Source organism: Cebus imitator, unplaced genomic scaffold (assembly GCF_001604975.1).
Source record: "Cebus imitator isolate Cc_AM_T3 unplaced genomic scaffold, Cebus_imitator-1.0 Scaffold61, whole genome shotgun sequence".
Lineage (NCBI taxonomy): Eukaryota > Metazoa > Chordata > Mammalia > Primates > Cebidae > Cebus > Cebus imitator.
Genome location: NW_016107376.1, coordinates 1165779 through 1185395, shown reverse-complemented (window position 1 = coordinate 1185395; position 19617 = coordinate 1165779). Strand labels below are relative to the sequence as shown.

Sequence of the window (19617 nt, the reverse complement as noted above, 5' to 3'; positions counted from 1 at the left end):
AAAAAAAAAAAAAAAAAAAAAGCTGCAGCTCGAAGGAGCTGTAATCCAGTGAGAAGAAAAGACCCATAATTATGAGATCACAGCAAAAAATGGCAAGGAATGTACCTAACATTAGGGGAAACAGAGGTAGAGAAAGAGGTGGGGTGTTTAGAATACATGGGGAAGGTGGTGCAGGCTAAGGGGAAGAATAGCTAGGGACCAGGCAGTCATTTTAATATGGGGAAAGTACAGTCTGAAAGACAGAAGAGTTTTGATTTCAGTTTAGATTCTATGAGCATGTATGAAAGAATTTGGATTAGAGAAGAAAGTGGTATAACTGCCATTGAAGGATTGTTCCTTTGGCACTGATGTGTTCAGACACCGGGATCCAGGATGAGATGGCACCAAAGGCAAGATTTTGGGATTGAGGTCAGGAAAACATCTACATTAGGGTGCTTGTTAAAAATGTGGATTTCTGGGCTTCACCCTATATCCAGTAAGATAATATCTGTTGCAATGTTTTTACCATGAATTAAGCAATTTTACCATGAGTTCCGGGTGATTCTTAACAAACAATTGTTCTCAGCTCTGCCTGTTAGAGTCACCAAGGAAACTTAGAAAAAAAATCCTGATACATGGCTTTACCACTAGGAGCAATTACGTCAATACCTCCGGAGGTGAATTCTTGGCTTTAGTGTTTGTTTTTTAATGTTTCCTGGCAATTGGAACATTCAGTTGAGATTGAAATCCACTGAGCCAGAAGTTTCTCACAGTGAGCCAGACATGGAGTCATGATCATTTGCCTGGAGTTATGGTCACAGAAATGGTGAAGAGATGTGCATTAAAAGTATTTGGAAAAAAGTGTCCAAAGCAATTCCATCTTTAGTTCATAAAATATTATTACTTGATGTATCATGTAGGTTGTAGTTACTCTTTTTTTTTTTAAACTTCACTGTTTCATTTTAAAAATAAAATGGCTACCTTGGCATGAGCAAAGTATCAACTAGCATTCTTTAAATATTAATAAATAGAATGTGGTTGCATGTATTTTTGTCCCTAATCATCTTTTACTCTAATTTAATGTGAATTTCAGCACCTGAGCTGCAGTGTAACTTTGAAAATGGAATCTGTAACTGGGAACAAGATACAAAGGATGACTTCAATTGGACCAGGAACCAAGGTCCAACGTCAACACTTAACACAGGGCCAATGAAAGATAATACTCTGGGCACAGCTAAAGGACATTATCTCTACATAGAATCTTCAGAGCCACAGGCTTTTCAAGACAGTGCTGCCTTACTCAGCCCAATCCTTCATGCCACTGATACAAAAGGCTGCACTTTCCGCTTCTATTACCACATGTTTGGAAAGCACATTTATAGGTTGGCGATCTACCAGCGAATCTGGAGTGACACAAAAGGACAGCTGTTGTGGCAGATATTTGGGAATCAAGGCAACAGATGGATAAGGAAACACCTCAACGTTTCCAGCAGGCAGCCCTTTCAGGTATGGATAATGGGTTTTATAATGTACATCTGAAATGCATTAGGATGTCTAAGGAGTATGAAAGATCACTGTGTTCTTCAATTTTTAATTTGAATTTGATCAGCATTACATTGACACCCATTTATCATTTAATTGAGGATGTATCAAAGCTCTTTAAGTTGTTTCTTCTTTGACCAACCCTAATAACTTAAGATTAGAATCTCTGTAGTGGAACACATGGCCATTGGAAATAGCTGCAGGTCCATCCAATTTCAAGTAATTGTTCTACTGAAATGAACAACCTGGAAGTGGAGGGGAGAGTTTTGTGTAATCTGTGATATTTTGCAAAAAGCACAGACACTGAAATCTGTGATTTTGCATATTTCATTTTACTTTTATCATTTTATAGGTAAGCAACAGAAATCCAGGCTTTATTTAGCAATTAGACAGCTTCTCTGAGGAAGAGGTAGAGTTTGGATATAGGTCTCCTTACTCCTGGGAAATATTCTTTACTTCAGATTTTCCCTTTTGTTTTCTAAAAGTCAGACTTACTATAGCAAGCTTAAATGTGTATGTGGCGTTTACAGTTCTGTAAAGGAATTTTACATATTATCTATCTGATTCTCTCAGGAATTTTCTGATTTTGGTAAGCCAGAAGTCCTTTCAGCCACTTTTTTAGATTTGAAGAAAAAAATCTTAGAGTGCTGATTGTTTATCCCTGGCCAAATAGCTTACGGGCAGCAGAACTGGGATTTGGACTAGAACTCACTGTTTCTAATTAATGCATATTTATTTACTTTGCAGCATATCATGCGGTCTATAACATACAGGGGGATTGAATACTTGTTCTTTCATTGTATAATCAAATTGATCTATACATAATATACTGGAAAAAATGTCTTATCTGTCCCTGGCTAACCTTTTTTTTCTTTTTGCATATATTAAACTTCTTTAGTTACCCAAATTGAAAGCCCTATATCTATCTAAATGTCTAAATCTAGTTAACAGTTTCGTAACCAAGAACTTAGCTCCGGGACACCTTTTGAAAGCTTCTAAAAGTCATAGATGTAGATTCTACAGTGAAGACACATTGGAATGGGAGATTTGTCCAGATAGACATAAACCGAAACCATGAGAACTAATCTGCCATCTATAGTGTGGTATCGTTCTGGTCAGCCACAAGCATAAGGTACACGTAATCACACGGAATGATATGGAAAGGAAGTCCTTTGACTTTTATGTAATAATGGCTTATGTCCTTCAAATTAATTCTTAATGTCTCGTCGGGTCAATTATAGTTTGCATCAAGCTAGTAGGTAGTGGATAAACCCTTCTCATGATATTTACTCAAGGATTGGCTTCCAAGAGAAAATCAACTTTGCAGGGAAGCAGCTTCATAGCTTCATAGCCAGATCAATGTGGGACTAACCAGGGAACACTTTCATTGTGAACCTCAAACGTGAAACATGAGGTTTGAAACCTACCCTGGGTTACAAATGGAATGTTCTGATTGATTTTATCTAAGGCTTCTTTTAGCCTTAAAAAATAAATAAATAAAGATTCAGGCCCGAAAAGATGAAATCAGAGATCATCCGTACTATGTGGATTTGTCATTCCAGAGAGTGAAAAATGGGGCCTGAGCATTGGCTCACGCTTGTAATCCCAGCACTTTGGGAGACCGAAGCGGGAGGATTATTTGAGGTCAGTAGATCACCACCAACCTGGCCAACATGGCAAAATCCCATTTCTACTAAACATACAAAAATATTAGCCAGGCACACACCTGTAATCCTAGCTGATTGGGAGGCTGAGGCAGGAGAAGCGCTTGAACCTGGAGGTGGAAGTTGCAGTGAGCCGAGCGCTGCTTCTGCACTCCATCGTGGGTGACAGTGCATGACTTCTCTAAGAAAAATAAAAAGGAAAAAAAAGAAGTTGGGCAGGGCACTGATTTAAGGAACAGGATATTTTTTCTCCATTGAATAATAGATAGACATAGTTTCTGAGAAAGAGCAGAAATAACAACCAGCATTTTAATTTACTGTGATATGGTAGATGGAATGACCTAGCACTGGGCCCAGCAGATAGCAGGTGCTCATGCCATGTGGGCGTAAAGAAAAATGCAGAGATTTTTCAAGATCACTCATTTAAAATGGAAGACATAGGATAGGAACAAATTGTACATTTAAGTGTACAGGAACCAGCTTGCTTGTTAATATCAATTGAAATTATCAGCCAGTGTTGTATATGCCATGGTCAGTAAAGGCTCAGGAAATCATTACACAGGAAACCTCGGTTCAGTCTTCATATTTTTATTATAAGCTTTATTTTGTATAATTAACATATAAAAACTAAACATACTGAAAGTTTTGAAACCATCGCCACATAATTGAGGTCATGGAAGTATACTTCGCTTCCAACAGTTTCCTGAGTCCGTTTCTCTGCCCCCTCACTCTGGCCCTTATCAACCACCGAACTGCTTTCTGTCACTATACAGTCATTTATACAGTCTAAAATTTTCTATAAATAAAATATTAAGTGTGTACTTTTTGTCTGACATTGTATGTTTTTTTCTGGGCATATTTTAAGTCCAGAGTCTGTCTTGTTTTATTCAGTACAATTATTTTGAGATTCATTCATGTTACAGCATCTATCAATAATTGATTTGGATAAAGCAAGTTGGTTCATTGATGTATTGATGGATAGACTGTTTCTGGTTTGAGCTATTATAAATACATGTGCTATGAACATTTGTATTGATATAATTATATGAACGCCTACTTTTTTTTTTTTTTTTTTAGATGGCTTTCTCTCTTTCTTTCTCTCTTTCTAACTTTCTCTTCTTTCTTTCTCTTCTTTCTTTCTTTTTTTTTGAGATGGCGTCTCCTCCATCACCCAAGCTGGAGTTCAGTGGTGCGATGTCAGCTCACTCCAACCTCCACCTCCTGGGTTCAAATGATTCTCTGGCCTCAGCCTCCCAATTAGCTGGGACTACAGGCATGTACCACTATGCCTGGCTAATTTTTGTATTTTTAGTAGAGATGGGGTTTCACCATATTGGCTAGGCTGGTCTCAAACTCTTGACCTTGTGATCTGCCTGCCTCAGCCTCCCAGAGTGCTGGGATTACAGGCATGAGCCATTATGCCTGGCCACCTACTTTCATTCCTCTTGGGTACATAGCCAGGAGTGCAATGACTGAGTCTTATGATAGAAGTATGTTTAACTTTTTAAGGGACTCTTAAACTGTTTTTCAAAGCTTACAATATGTTATTCCCATCAGCAGTGTATAAGAGTTTCAGCTTCTCCACATTCAAGCCAATGTTGATTATTATCAGTCATGGTAATCTTAGCTATTTAAAAATAGATAGTGGCGTCTCATTGTGGTTTTAATTTGCATTGCCCTAAGCATTAATTATGTTGAGCGTATTTTCATGTGCTTATTTACCAAACAAGTGTCTACTTTGAAATGTCTGTTCCAGTCTTTCACCCAAGTTTTAAATGGGGTTGTTTGTTTTTCATTATTAAATCTTGTACTTTTAAAATATATTCTTGATGCAAGTCTTTTATCAGATATATGAATTGCAAATATTTTCTCCCAGCTTGTAGCTTGTCTTCTGAGTCTCTTACTAGATTCTTTTGAAGAGCAGATTCTTTTTTTAAATTTGATAAGTTCTTCTTATCAATATATTATTTTATCAATCATGCTTTGGGGTCATATCAAAGAAAGCTTTGCCTTACTCAAAGTCCCAAATGTTTTCACATCTTCCTTCTCCTTTGGGAACTTAGATTACACATAAATTGTTACTTGAAATTTACTGTCTACTATCACTCTGTTCATGCTTTTATTTTTAATTTTATTTCCTCTCTGTATTTTATTTTGAGGGGTGTCTATCTTTTCTTATTTAATGCCTAATGTGCTATTAGTCCCTTTTGGTACTTTTTTTTCATTTCACACATTATAAATTTGCTTTAAAGTTTGATATGAGCCTCTATCTTGCATGTTTCTATTGTAGACTATGTAGAATACTATTTTAATAAGCATTTTAGTGTCCTTAACTGATAATTTTGACATCTGTATTTACTCTGGATCAGTTCCGACTGAGTGATTCTTCTCCTTATTATGAGCCATATTTTTCTGCTTTTTGTTGTTGCTGTCACATCTCTGCTAATTTGTGTCTGGATGTGAGATATGGTGAATTTTATCTTACTGAGTGTTGAAAATATATAAAAATATTCTTGATCTTTGTATCGGCATGCATTTAAGTTAGTTGGAAAGAGTTTGACTCTTTTTCGTCTTGCTTTTAAAATGTATTAGGTGGGATCAGACCAGTGCTCATTTTAGAGCTAATTATTCCCAACTAGTGGGGCAAGACCATTTTGTGTATCCCTGGGAATCTCGAAGTGTTTCTGGTGTGGCTGATAAAATAAGCACTATTCCTGGACCTTGGTGAGCATGTGTACTGTTATTTTTTATCCTTTCTGGGTGTTCTTTCTCCAACCTTAGGCATGTTTCTCTTGGCCTGTCCTAACAAGTACTTAGCTATGTATTTTAGGGGGCCCTTTGCAGAGCTCCGGAGTTCACTTTCTATGCAGCCCCTTCTTCTCTGAAACCTTGTCCTGAAAGCTCATGTCAACATGGTTTCCTTGGACTCTCAGCTCTGTCCCCTCAGCTCAGGGAGAACAATGAGCTCCTCCTGGGCTCTTCTCTTGGAGTAGTGGGTTGGAAACTTCCTCCAGGCTTAAATTAGGTCAGTTGTCTGGCTCACCTTGTTTGAAACTGACTTTATAGTGTCTTACAAACTTTTGTGGTGTATATTTTGGCCATTTTTTTTGGTTGTTTCAGGAGAGAGAGAAACTCTAGTTCTTGTTACTCCGTCATGGTCATTGCAGAAGTCAACCTAACTGATATTTACCAGTATCAGTGGCTACACATTGAACTTGCTTAAGATAATTTTTAAGTGACATAGAACTTCCTGTTCATTGAATGAGACTCTCTGCCTATTTTGTAAATGCTGATTTGTATGGAGAAACTTCAAAAAGTTTGTGGAAATGAAAAGATAAACATTAAAAATGTGATCTTTGCTTTTCATCCCTAAAGAATTGATGGTCCTGGGAACTTAACAATGTCAATGCAGTTGTTTTTACACTATTAACTTAAGAAAAATGGGTGCCCTTTACACATTTATTGAGATTGGGAAACAAAAAGAAGTTAGAAGGAGCCAAATCAATATTGTCAGGTGGATTCCTGATGATTTCCCATTGCGACTCTTATGTAATTGCCTTTGTTTGATGAGAGGAATGAGCAGGGACATTGTGGCGTTAGAGGACTTTCTGCTAAAGCTTTCCCAGGTATTTTCCACTAAGGCTTTGGCTAATTACTCAGAACACTCTCATGATAAGCAGATATGATTGTTCTTTGGCCTTCCCAAAGTCAACAAGCAATATGCCTTGAATGTCCCCAAAAAACTGTTGCCATGACCTTTGCTCATGAGTGATCTGCTTTTGCTTTGACTGGACCTCTTCGACCTCTTGGTAGCCGTTGCTTTGATTATGTTTTGTCCTCAGGATCATACTGGGAAAGCTATGCTTTATCTTCTGTTACAGTTCTTCAGAGAAATGCTTCAGGATCTTGACCCTGGTTGTTTAAGATTCCCATTGAGAGCTCTGCTCTTGTCTGCAGCTGATCTGGGCACAGCACTTTTGGCACCCATGCAGTGGAAAGTTTGCTCGACTTTAATTTTTCAGTCAGAATTGTGTAAGCTGAATCAATTAAACTGTCCATGATGTTGGCTATTGTTTGTGTTGTTGATTATCAGTCCTCTTCAAATAGGGCACAAACAAGATTAGTTTTTTTCCTTGCTAATTGATGTGGCAGTCTGTCCCTGTGGACTTCATCTTCCACATCATCTTGTTTCTTCTGGAAAAAAGCTGTCCATTTGTAAACTACTAATATCTTTGGGGCATTGTCTCCTAAGCTTCTTGTAAAGCATGAGTGGTTTCACCATTCTTTCTCCCAAGCTTTGTAATAATTTAATGTTTGTTCTTGCTTCAATTTTAGTAGAATTTACATTTCTCTGATAGGGGCTCTTTTCAAACTGATGGGTTCTCCTTCTTAGTGTCTCAAACTAGATCCTGTACAGACATGCTATAACAAATTAGTATGAGTTTATTTGGCTGCCAAAATTGAAATCCTTGCATAGTTTTCTTTTCATAACATGCATTTCCCATGAATTTTTTAAGTCCTCTCGTATATTCACAGGTGGAGTGCCTTACCTATTCTGACCCCAGTCAAGCCTTACCTATTCTGACCCCAGTCAAGCCTTACCTATTCTGATCTCAGTCAGTTATTCAAGCCTCTTTTCTTGTCAGTGATACATTAGAAAGGCAGAGTATTGAAAAATGAAAGTTGCTTCTGTTGATTAAGAAATACTATATATTTTTCTAATTCTTTCTTATTGTTTCCCTCTTCTTTCATTCCCACATTCTCTCCCTTCTCCTCCCTCCCCTTCCCTGTTTTCTTCCTTTCTTCCATCTTTCCTATTCTCAAGATTTAATGAATATTTCCTGAACATCAGATGTTGTCATATTATTTGTTTAATCTTCAGGTAACAATAATACCTTAAATGCAAATAATTCTTTATCCCCATGTTATGAATATAGCAGTAAAGATATGAAAAAGCCAAACCAGTGGCTCTTGTGTCCACGCTCTTTCTTCAAAATAATTTCGCCTTAATTTTGGGCTACATCTCCAACCATAGCTAGTCGCAGTAGTACTTTCTATCTGGCCTTGCTGCGCTCGTTCTTGCACCCACTCACTGAAATGAAATTGATCTTTCTAAAATGCAAACCTGGTCTTAGTATTTTATTACTTAAAACCTATTGGTGGTTTTCCCTCATTTATAGAATAAAGTCAAAATTCCTGTTTTTGTCTCATATTTCTGTGTGCCTCTCATCTCTGCATTTACTGATTCCCGTGTGCCGTAAGTGGCCAGTATCCAGAGTTCATTCTCTTTTTGTACTTGGGAAGACTTCCGTATCCTGCAACTTCTCCCCTCAAATATGCTTGGAAAATGCCTACTTATTTTTTTCAGATTCGGGTTAGTTTTTTCCTTCAGTTTCTCTTACCTTTTCCTGCAGCTTACACTGACCGCTCCATATGCCTTCAGGCGAAGCCGCTCATTCCCTTGTGCCCTTTGTAGATATTTATTTATCATGCAGTCTTTATACTTACTGGTTTACTTAGCTTTTAGCTCACTGAACACAGGGACTATGTCTTTGTTGCTCTAACACCTACTACAGTACCTGGTATCCAAAATCTGTATGCTAAGTGTTTGTTGAATGACTATTTGACTGAACGATTGTACTCCAAATTAGCAGAGAGAAAGCCAGGACTACTTTCCAGTTCATCATTCGTGGTGGTTAATTTTGGTTTCTTTGGTTTCTTTATTGTGTTCACAAGAATTCCTTACTGACTTGAAACTATGGCGCTAGATGTCAGTTCATTTAAGCAATGATTGGTTTACATATATAAGAGGCTTCAAAATATGCATTTTTATTTCAGTTTCAATAACTGATCAATTTATTAATTTTCTTTGTTTTGGCTTAATGTTCACATTTAATATCAAATAAAAGTGTTTTACTTAAAATTATTCATACCAATTATGATAGTTAGGTGAACATTACTTTGATTTACATTCAAGTAGTAGTTTTAGTTGAACCCTGAATATACTAAGATGCTGCCTTTGTTTTTTCTTATGAAGAGGCTACTGTATTTATATAAATTATTAACATCTTTGAAAATATGAAGAGTGTGTTCTCTGTGCTTCAGAATTCCTTTTACACTTGCACTTAAGTCCCTTGGAGCAGTTGATGTTAATATTTATGTGGCTAATTTCATGGACATGGTAGTTTTCATTTCCAGCATTAATTTGTACAGGAGATACACCGTTTTCCAGGTGTAAGCTCAGTCGTGCAATTAGAAAAGGTATAAGCAGAAAGGAGTTATTTGGTCTAATAAGCCATTTATTCGACAAATAGAGAAATTAGAGTCCAGAAACTCTGTCTTCTTTAAAGCCTTGTAGGTATTTAAGAACAAAGAAGAGACTTTAGGTTTCTGGGATCTGAACCCAGTGATCTTCACACAGTAATGATCTTCATCCATATTATTCACATAAGTAAATATAATCGCATATTAAATAGGAAACAACAATACTAAGGAGATACACTGAAAAATGAAATAATATTATCTTAATTATTTTGATCTTCAGATTCAATATATAGCAACTTGAAGGCTAATATTTCCAATGATTCCCTGAGTAAACCATTTTTTAATAAGATTACAAGTTTTGGTAATTTAAGTATTTTGGCTGATCCAAATGCTACCCCACTAGTCTGAAAAATGTGTTTGTTTATGTGTCATAAAGAATGACTTATTTATTCCAAAAAAGCTAATTTTCAAATTATGTGAGTCTTCTGAAACTGTATTTGTTTTTTTCCCACGTTTTCTAAATATATTTTAGAGGGCATTTGTAGGTTTTCATGGTGCTGAAAAATTATGGTTTAATGGTCTTATGAAGGAGAATAATGACATTTAGATAGTGTAACTTTTTAGGATCCCAATACTTTTTGGTGAAATGTGTTTGGTTGTTGCAGCACTGGTCCCTTACACTAATTATGTCATAACATACTATACTAATATAATATGCCATATTAAATTATTAAATGGTAAGTTGCTCTTAAATCCTCTAGAATATTGCAAAGAAATAGTTTATATAAGAGTATCATAGGGTATGTAGTGCAATATTTCCATTTCTTTCTTCCTCTTTTTTTTTTCATTCACTTTTTTCTTTTTTAAATTATACTTTAAGTTCTGGAGTACTCATGCAGATCTTGCAGGATTGTTACGTAGGTATACACGTGCCACGGTGGTTTGCTGCCCCCATACCCCCGTCACCTACATTAGGTATTTCTCCTAATGTTATCCATCCCCAACCTCCCCACCCCCTGTTATCCCTCCCCTAGTCCCCCATCTCCCAACAGACCCCAGTGTGGGATGTTCCCTTCCCTGTGTCCATGTGTTCTCATTGTTCAGCACCCACTTATGAGTGAGAACATGAGGTGTTTGGTTTTCTGTTCTTGTGTTAATTTGCTGAGGATGATGGTTTCCAGATTCATCCATGTCCCTACAAAGGACATTGCCTTCTTTTTTTTTTTTTTTTTTTTTGAAGACAAGTTCTCACTCTGTTGCCCAGGCTGGAGTACTGTGCCATGTTCATAGTTCACTGCAGCCTTGAACGCCCAGGCTCAAGTGATCTTCTTGATTGAGCCTCCCAAGTAGCTATGCCTACAAGCGTGCACCACCACACTCAGCTAATTTTAAAAAGATTTTAATAGAGATGAGGTCTCACTATGTTGCCCAAGCTGGTCTCAAATTCTTAAGCTCAAGAGATCCTCCCAGAGTATTGGAATTACAGGAATGAGCCCCCATACACAGCCAGTGTTTCTTTTCTAAAAGACATTCTCTATCATATTTCTCATTTTAACTTAACATAATATTGAAAGTTTAGATCTGAGAAAGAGATAGTACCTGTAGATCTGGGATCCTACATTCTAATATTATGGGATGCATTCAGATTATGTCAGCAGATACTCCATTTATTCCAGAACACCATCAGCAAAGGAATGTAATTATGTCTATCACTAAAACTTTGTGTCAATACAGACTACTGTACTTGTTATCATAGAAGGTCCTTGGATGGCAGCCTTAAATATTTTTAAACCTAGACAGTTGATGTATTTTTTCTTTTTGGATAATTTTCATTGTTTTATCTAATTTTGTTATAACTAATTTTGTTATAACTTCGTTCATTTTTTTAAAAAGTTTAGTATCCTTAGAACTCAGTGCTGGTTCCTTTTGCTAGCAGGCTTTTTTAATAGGACGTCTCACTTTGTCCTGGTTCTCTACTACTAGCATGAGGTCTCTGTGAAAAATCAAGATAGCAAAATAATTTTTTATAGAATATCCTATGTAGAGGGACATGGGAGGAGTCATATTTCAAGAGGGAAAGGCCTTGGATGAGCCAGGCTCAATTGTAGAGACTGTTGAATTAAAATAAGACTGAGAGAATGGACACTTTACCACATTATTAAAGCAAAATTCTGACAATAACTTCTAAAAACTTTTCAGCTCTCATACGCTGAGCTTACCATCAACCTTTCAAAAGTATAATTTCTTACATGAAGGTCCAGGTACATAACGAAAAATAACTATTTTATACAAATATCTTCAGCCGCCTCTATTGTTGGTTCACCATAAATGTTTTTACCAGACTTACAGAATGTTAATTTTTTAAATTAGCTACCATTCCAACTAGCTTGAGAATAATGTTCTTTTTAAGAATTTGACCCAGACAGGAAATATTTTCTCATACAAAATTGAAACCTGTTTTCCTTCTGCTTTTCCTTGGTAGGGCTGAGTTCCTTGGCATAGCTCAGTTATCAATGACAGTCATAGAGAAGTGTTACAAAAACCCAGCTTATTGCAACTTATGAATTCTTTGGCACCTTGGAAACAGGGATCATGATCTAGAACTCACTTTTTTTCCTAACATAGCCTCTTTTCCTGAAATGTTTATATATTATGTACGCCTGGGGAAAGGACATGGGCTTTCAAAGAAAATATTCTCCAATAGCTTTCTCAACTCCATAGAACCTTCTGACTAAATCTGGAAGAATTCCACTGTGCTCTGATAACATCCTTCAATAGTGAAGAAAAAGGTATTTTTTTACCCCAGGCGGATTTTGCAATGAAAGAGCATGATTTTTTTTAAATCTTGTTTATAATCATAATTTGTTTTTTCATTTATGGGATGTGTCTTAAATCCTAAATGGTACATCATTTTTTGGTACTTCTGGTAATAAAATGTTTCTGAATCTATATTGTAAATAACATAGAACCATATTTAATAATGTTAAGTTGATACCACTTTCCCTGAAATTATATATATATAAATGCTGAAAGTGTAAATTAAATATGCAGCTTCATGGAACATTTTTCTTCCGAGTGTGCATTTACTAGAATTTGCATTGAAAGGTTTTAGGAGCCTGTTGGTATGAACCCTGTGTGAGCAACACTCAGATTTGTTGCTTACTGAACAGCACAGTAAATCTTGCTTCACAATCTGAGATTTCTCATCTGCCATCTTTAGCTGAATTTAAAATATACCCACGGTCTATTATGCCACCTCTTCATTAAACACTGATGCAAAGCTTGGTTTCCAGTGTGAAGAATTTATGGCTAGAGAAGGGAAAAAGAAAGGGTTAAGTTGAGCTCATTAAGGAGTGTATAGGCAAGAAAGCACATCAAATATCTTAATAAGTTTATTATTTAAGTTCTGTTAGTCTTGTTATGATTTCTAAAACACTAAATGCCATCTAGTATTTTGGAACCTCCAAATTTACAGTAGAATATTATTATGGGTCATCTTAATTGGAAATACACAGGAAAATCCTGATGATTAATATAGACTGGTGACATCTCTCACACATTTATATAACCTATGTTGAAAAGAAAGAAAAAAGAAAGGCAGAAAGGAAAGAAAGAAAAAGACAGAGGAAAGAGAAGAACAAGAAAACATTTGAATTTGTGGAAATGAAATTTTTTAAATTACTAACTTGCAAGAATGGGTAAGAAAAATAGTGAGTGTGAACATACATACTTTAATTTCAGCTTGTCCTTTAACCCTTCTCAGTCTGTGGCCAATATTGAAACTTGGTGTAATTTTCTTCTTTTATTTCTCCCTCCCTTCATCCACCCATCCCTTCTTCCCACCCTCCTTCGCTTCCTCTCTCCTTGCATTTCCATCTTTTTTTCCTCCCTCCCTCTCTTTTTTCCTCAGTTCCCCAGAACCACATATACCAGCCATTTGAACCCTCTCTGCTCATAGATACTGCCAAGCCCCTTCACCCTGCCTCCTGGCTAGATTTAGTAGAATGGAATGAGAAACATAGACTTTGTGCCTGGGATGGCCATGTCTGATTTTGTAGATTTTTGCTGTAATGACGTTGTCTAGCTGAGGGATGCTAGATTGGGTTGAAATTTCAACTGCGGTTTTATTTGCCATTTTGGAATTTGCAGGAATGTGCTGGATATGCTAACAGCCACCTGGCTAGCCTCCACAAGGAAGTATTTAAATATACATATGTAAAGGTATAATATGAAGAAAATTGCATTAGATCATAACGGATGAATTATTTTGTAAATAACTACACTGTCACATAGCATACCTGGTATCAATCACCTTAGTTAGTATCTGTGTATACAGGTAGATAAACAAAAAAGCAGGCGTTTATTTCTCTCTAATGTATCCTTGACTCTCTAGGAGCAAACTCTGAAATGTCTCTGCTGATCCAGACTTGTTTGAATCATGTGCAACATTTCAGATTTGTCTTTTTTCTGCAAGTTTTTTAAGTACTATAACATATCGAACCAAATAGTTTTGCTTGCATATATTGATGACACATGATTTTGGCTTTTATCTTCAGTGGAAAATCGATATGCCACGTAACATTCACTAAGAAAAACGTATGGAGCCTCTTTGTAATTTTTTGTCAGATGATTGCTTTATCTTGATTTATGCCTTCAAACTTTTTCTCATTCAGCAGAAAATATTGTGTCGCTCTCTGTGAGAGCAAAGCGATCTATACCAATTTATGCTCTGAGTGTAGCCTTCTTCCAGAAGTGTTTATAGAACATATTTGCTCACTATAGATTAGGGATGTAGAGCATTATTCTTTCTTAAAAGTGCCAGATTGACAATTTTAGTTCATATGCAAGCTTTTATATTAACATTTTACATAAAAATATTTCTATGTAAAATAAAAGATTATAGGTAATTATTATTGGAGGGCCTCCCAGAATTTCAAGATCTAAAAAGAAACTCAATGTTCCTGGTTGTAACAAAATTGCCCCTACTTCCTTGTATCAGGACTGCCGTGTGGAACTGCTAGAGAAGCTATTTTCAGAAATTATTTTCAAATTGTGTTTTGCCAAACTGAAATCTGATTATAAACTTTTGAAAACTAATTCCTCAGAATGGAATTCAAGATGTCTTCTGAGCAATTTTTTTTTTTTTACTCAAACATATATTCTAGCTTGCTTTATTATGCCACTATTTGTGTTGGAAACATACTTCTATTGTTACCATTTTGAAGTTTTTAAATTAAGCACTATTAGGCCTGTTTTATAAATATATACTTTAAGTTCTGAGATACATGTGCAGAATGTGCAGATTTGTTACATAGGTATACATGTGCCATGGTGGTTTGCTGCACCCATTAACTTATCATTTACATTAGGTATTTATTTCTCCCAATGCTATCCCTTCCCTCTTCCCCCATCACCTGACAGACCCCAGGGTGTGATGTTCCCCTCCCTGTGTCTGTGTGTTCTCATTGTTCAACTCCTGCTTATGAGTAAGAACTTGTGGTGTTTGGTTTTCTTTCTTTGGTGTTAATTTGCTGAGAATGATGGTTTCCAGCTTCATTGCTGTTCCTGAAAAGGACATGAGCTCATCCTTTTTAATGGCTGCATAGTATTCCATGGTGTATATGTGCCACATTTTCGTTATCCAGCCTATCATTGATGGGCATTTGGGCTTGTTCTAAGTCTTTGCTATTGTGAATAGTGCTACAATAAACATATGTGTGTATGTGTCTTTATAGTGGAATGATTTATAATCCTTTGGGTGTATACCCAGTAATGTGATTGCTGGGTCAAATGTTATTTCTTTATCTAGATCCTTGAGGAGTCACCACACTGTATTCTGCAATGGTTGAACTAATTTGTACTCCCACCAACAGTGTAAAAGTGTTCCTGTTTCTCCACATCCTCTCCACATCTGTTGTCTACTGTCCTTTTAATGATTGCCATTCTAACTGGCATAAGATGGTATCTCAGTGTGGTTCTGATTTGCATTTGTCTAATGACCATTGATGATGAGCTTTTTTTTTCATATGTTTGTTGGCCACATAAATCTCTTCTTTTAAGAAGTGTCTGTTCATATCCATTGCCCACTTTTTGATGGGGTTGTTTGTTTTATTCTTTTAAATTTAAGTTCCCTGTAGATTCTGGATATTACCCTTTGGTCAGATGGATAGATTGCAAAGGTTTTCTCCCATTCTGTAAGTTGCCTGTTTACTCTGATGATAATTTCTTTTGCTGTGCAGAAGCTCTTTAGTTTCATTAGATCCCATTTGTCAGTTTTACCTTTGTTGCCACTGCTTTTGGTGTTTTAGTCATGAAGTCTTTACCCATGCCTATGTCCTGAAGTGTGTAGGTTTTCTTATAGGGTATTTATGGCTTTACGTCTTACATTTAAGTCTTTAATCCATCTTGAGTTAATTTTTGTATAAAGTGTGAGGAAGGGGTCCAATCTCAGTTTTCTGCATATGGTTAGCCCGTTTTCCCAACACCTTTTATTAAATAGGGAGTCCTTTCCCCATTGCTTGTTTTTGTCAGGTTTGTCAAAGATATGTTTTATATTTTATGGTATAAAGCCTTCTGCCAGTGGGGCAAAATAACAAACATATATGGAATGAATGAAATCTGCTATGGTTAAGTTTGAGAATGTTTACTGATCCTTGAGCTCAGTCTCCAGGAGGGTTGGAAGTAGAGAATAGAGATCATGGAGATCAATAAAAGTCCTAAAAATGATAAAATGGCATTTCCCATAATGTCAAACCTGTGGTCTATTGGAGGATTATTTGGTACACAAAAACCTCTATTTATACTGATGCTTGTTATTGTGCATGAGCGTATCTTTATCAGATGTAGGCTATTTCTATACTTTCATATCTTTAAACTCATGTTTCCATCCACCTATGTATATGTGCAAATAGATGAATGTTAATATTATATATATGTTTTTTGCCAGTAGCATGATTGCTATGATTATCATTAGCATGTATTGTTAGTATGACCAAAGTATCAATAGTACCATTTTCTTGCTAACTGCAGTGTTCCTATAATTGCTTCATTTGTACAGAGCCAACCTGTACCTACAGTTTCCCTGACTGTAACTTTACCTAAATTATAAGGCTTTCTAAGCCCATGAAACCCCCTAAGTATGTCAAGGAAGCTAGACAGCAGCCAGGCTATGCCTTAGGAAAGGACTTTATTTTTTATTATCAAATGTAGTACTTAACTACTTGTTTTGACCTTCAGGACATTGCTTCTCCTATGTTTCTGTCCTCTAGCTTTCTGATATTTTGTGTGATTATATTTGAAAATTTAGCCTTGCGTTTCTTTTTGGCATCTCTGATATCTCTGCTGCCACAAGTAACGACAGCTTCCTCTGTAACTCGTGGTGTTAGTCCTGGTCAGATTATTACTGATGACAGAAGTAGGTGTTTTGTGTAGAATATCTTGATACTAAAAACAAATACAGACGTCACAACTCAAAAATGACAGACTGTTAACCATTATGAACTGAGATGCAACATTCTTAATATAATATTAGCAAATTGGGTCTAGCAGTATTGAAAAATGAGAATGTGTTATAACCAAATGGTGTTTATCTCAAGTTGGGTTCAACAACTAAAAATCTACCATGTTGACAGAGAAAAAGAGAAAAATCATGTGACACTCTCAACAGATGCAAAAAAAGGAATTTACAAAATGCGACACAATTTTTTAAATTAAAAACTCCCAGCATACTAAGGATAGAAGAGTGCATTTTCACACTGATTACATGTTTACAAAAAATCTATAGCAAACATCATACTTAAAATGGCGAAACCCTTAATACTTTCTACATAAGATTGTGAAAAATGCAATGATGTCCTGTCTCCCCAGTTCTTTAAAAGATTGCATTAAATATTAAATAAATGGTAATATATAGCAAGTTTATTGATAAATATTTAATACTTATGAGATGATATTTCAAGGAGACATATATCAGTGAAAATGAATAAAATTTAGAAAGAGATCTAGCCTTATATAGCCAAAGTTGCCAAAGTAACTCAGTAAGGAAATCATAGTCTTTATAAAGATGGTACTATTAAAATTGGATTAAATGGAGACTATAAACTTCAGAATTACCTCACACTATATCATCAGAGTAACTCAACATGTATCATATATGTTATGTAAATATAAAAATTATAAAGCTTACTGAATATAGTAGGAAAAAGTTTTAATAATCATACTATAGCTAAAAAATTTTCTAGATAAGAAAAGCATAGATGAAAATAGAAAAAAATAGCTCGACTTCATCAAATTAAAATTTTTGCTATTTAAGAAATAGCATGAAAAAATGAAAAGGCAAACTACAGATTGAGACAGAATAATTTTCAATATGTCCTAAAGAACTTGTATCTAGAAAGTACATATAAGTAAAAAACTCAATGACAAGACACAACTCATTTAACATAATATTTTGACCTAAATGGGCCAAAAATTTGTACAGACATTTAAATTTAAAATGAGATGATGTCTAATATACAAATGAAGAGATACTTAATATTACTTGTCATCAGGGAAATGGAAGTTAAAACCACATTGAGGTACCACTGTATACCCACTGGAGTGGCTGATGTGAGCAGAGCTGACCATACCACATGATGTGAAGAATTGCTATTCACAAGGATTTCAAAATGGTACAGACATTTTGAGAAGCCATTTGGTAGTTTCTTATAACATTAAACTTAGTACTGATCACATGGCCAAATAACTCCACGGTGACTCAAAATAAATTAAAACATATCCATGGCCAGCCTTGTCCTTGAAGTTCATAGCAGATGTATCCATCAGCTTGTAAATGGATAAACCAGTGGTGGCAAGTCCATAGATGGAGTACCACTCGACAATAAAAGGGGGCAAACTGACACTACAGCAATATAAATGAATCTCAAAAGCATTATGCTCAGTGAAAGAAGCTAGGCATGAAAGATACCAATGTATCATTCCACTAATAGGATACTGTAGAAAATGCAAACTAGCAATAGAAGCAGATTAGTGGTTGCCTGTGTTCAGGAATGGAGAAAAGATCAAATGCAAAACAGCAAAAGAAAACATTTTGTGATGATGCTGTTTTCTGTATCTTCATCATGATTGTGGTTAAATGTTGATATTCATCTGCTATAACCCATTAAATTGCACACTTAAAATGGTGAATTTTACTGTGTGTACATTATACTTAAATGGGGCTATAAATATGTTTGGAGCTTATCTGTGAACATTAGTTGCAGAACAGGAGTTATTTTTATAGAGTGGGAATCTGCTGACAAACTTGAGAAGGGTTGAGAAAAATTAGAATCCTCTTCCAACACATTTCAATTAGAACACTCTTAGGCTGTAGTTACAGCTATGCCCTATATTGGAGTCTCTAGTGAAATCACATGTCTAACAGTCTTAGCATGCATTTAATGCAAAACATACACGCATGTTTTTTTTACTATAAAGAATACACCAAACAACTTTCTCAAGACCTTACTTTGAAAAGGCATGTATTTTTGCAACTTTTTTGGTAAGTCTTTGATTTTATTTATTTATTTATTTGGAGATGGAGTTTTGCTCTTGTTCCCCAGGCTGGAGTGCAGTGGCACAATATCAAAAAATTGAAAATAAAATGACAACTATTTGCTCAACCCCTCCAAAATGCCTGTATGAGGAAATGCATGTATGTGGTGTGTGTGTGTGTGTGTGTGTGTGTGTGTGTGTGATTTGAAGAATTCAAAAAATTTTAGTGGGGTTTTGTAACATCACTTTGATAGTCTCCTATAATTTTTTATTGTATTTGAAATAAAAATAAAGTGAACACACTGATTAAAGAATTTGAAAAGAATTTGCATCACTGCCTAAATTAGGTGTGCAAATTTGAGAACGGTTGAAAAAAGTTAGAATCCTCTTCCAACATATTTTGGTTAGAACACTCTTCCACAGTGACATGGATCTAACATCTTTAACCCACGTAACAATATATCAGAATGTATTCTGTAAAATATAAGTAAATTGGTATAATTAAGTTAAATATTTTCAGAGGGAAACTTAGCTATAGCTTTATTTTTTTTTCCTGAAATGTTTTAAGGTGATATTTATATCAAAAGATATTTACATCACTGATAAATCAAACATTTTCAAAATTTGCTTTTATCCC

The 19617-nt window shown here is 35.6% G+C and overlaps 1 protein-coding gene across 1 annotated transcript in view; it reads left to right on the top strand.

Annotated features, from left to right (window-relative positions):
- Positions 1-19617, top strand: part of MALRD1 (MAM and LDL receptor class A domain containing 1) — a 538747-nt gene that overhangs the window by 136908 nt on the left and 382222 nt on the right. The window contains exon 18 of the mRNA XM_037738994.1: positions 1073-1485. Within this exon, the coding sequence (XP_037594922.1) occupies positions 1073-1485 (413 nt within the window). The remainder of the gene's footprint in view (positions 1-1072; positions 1486-19617) is intronic.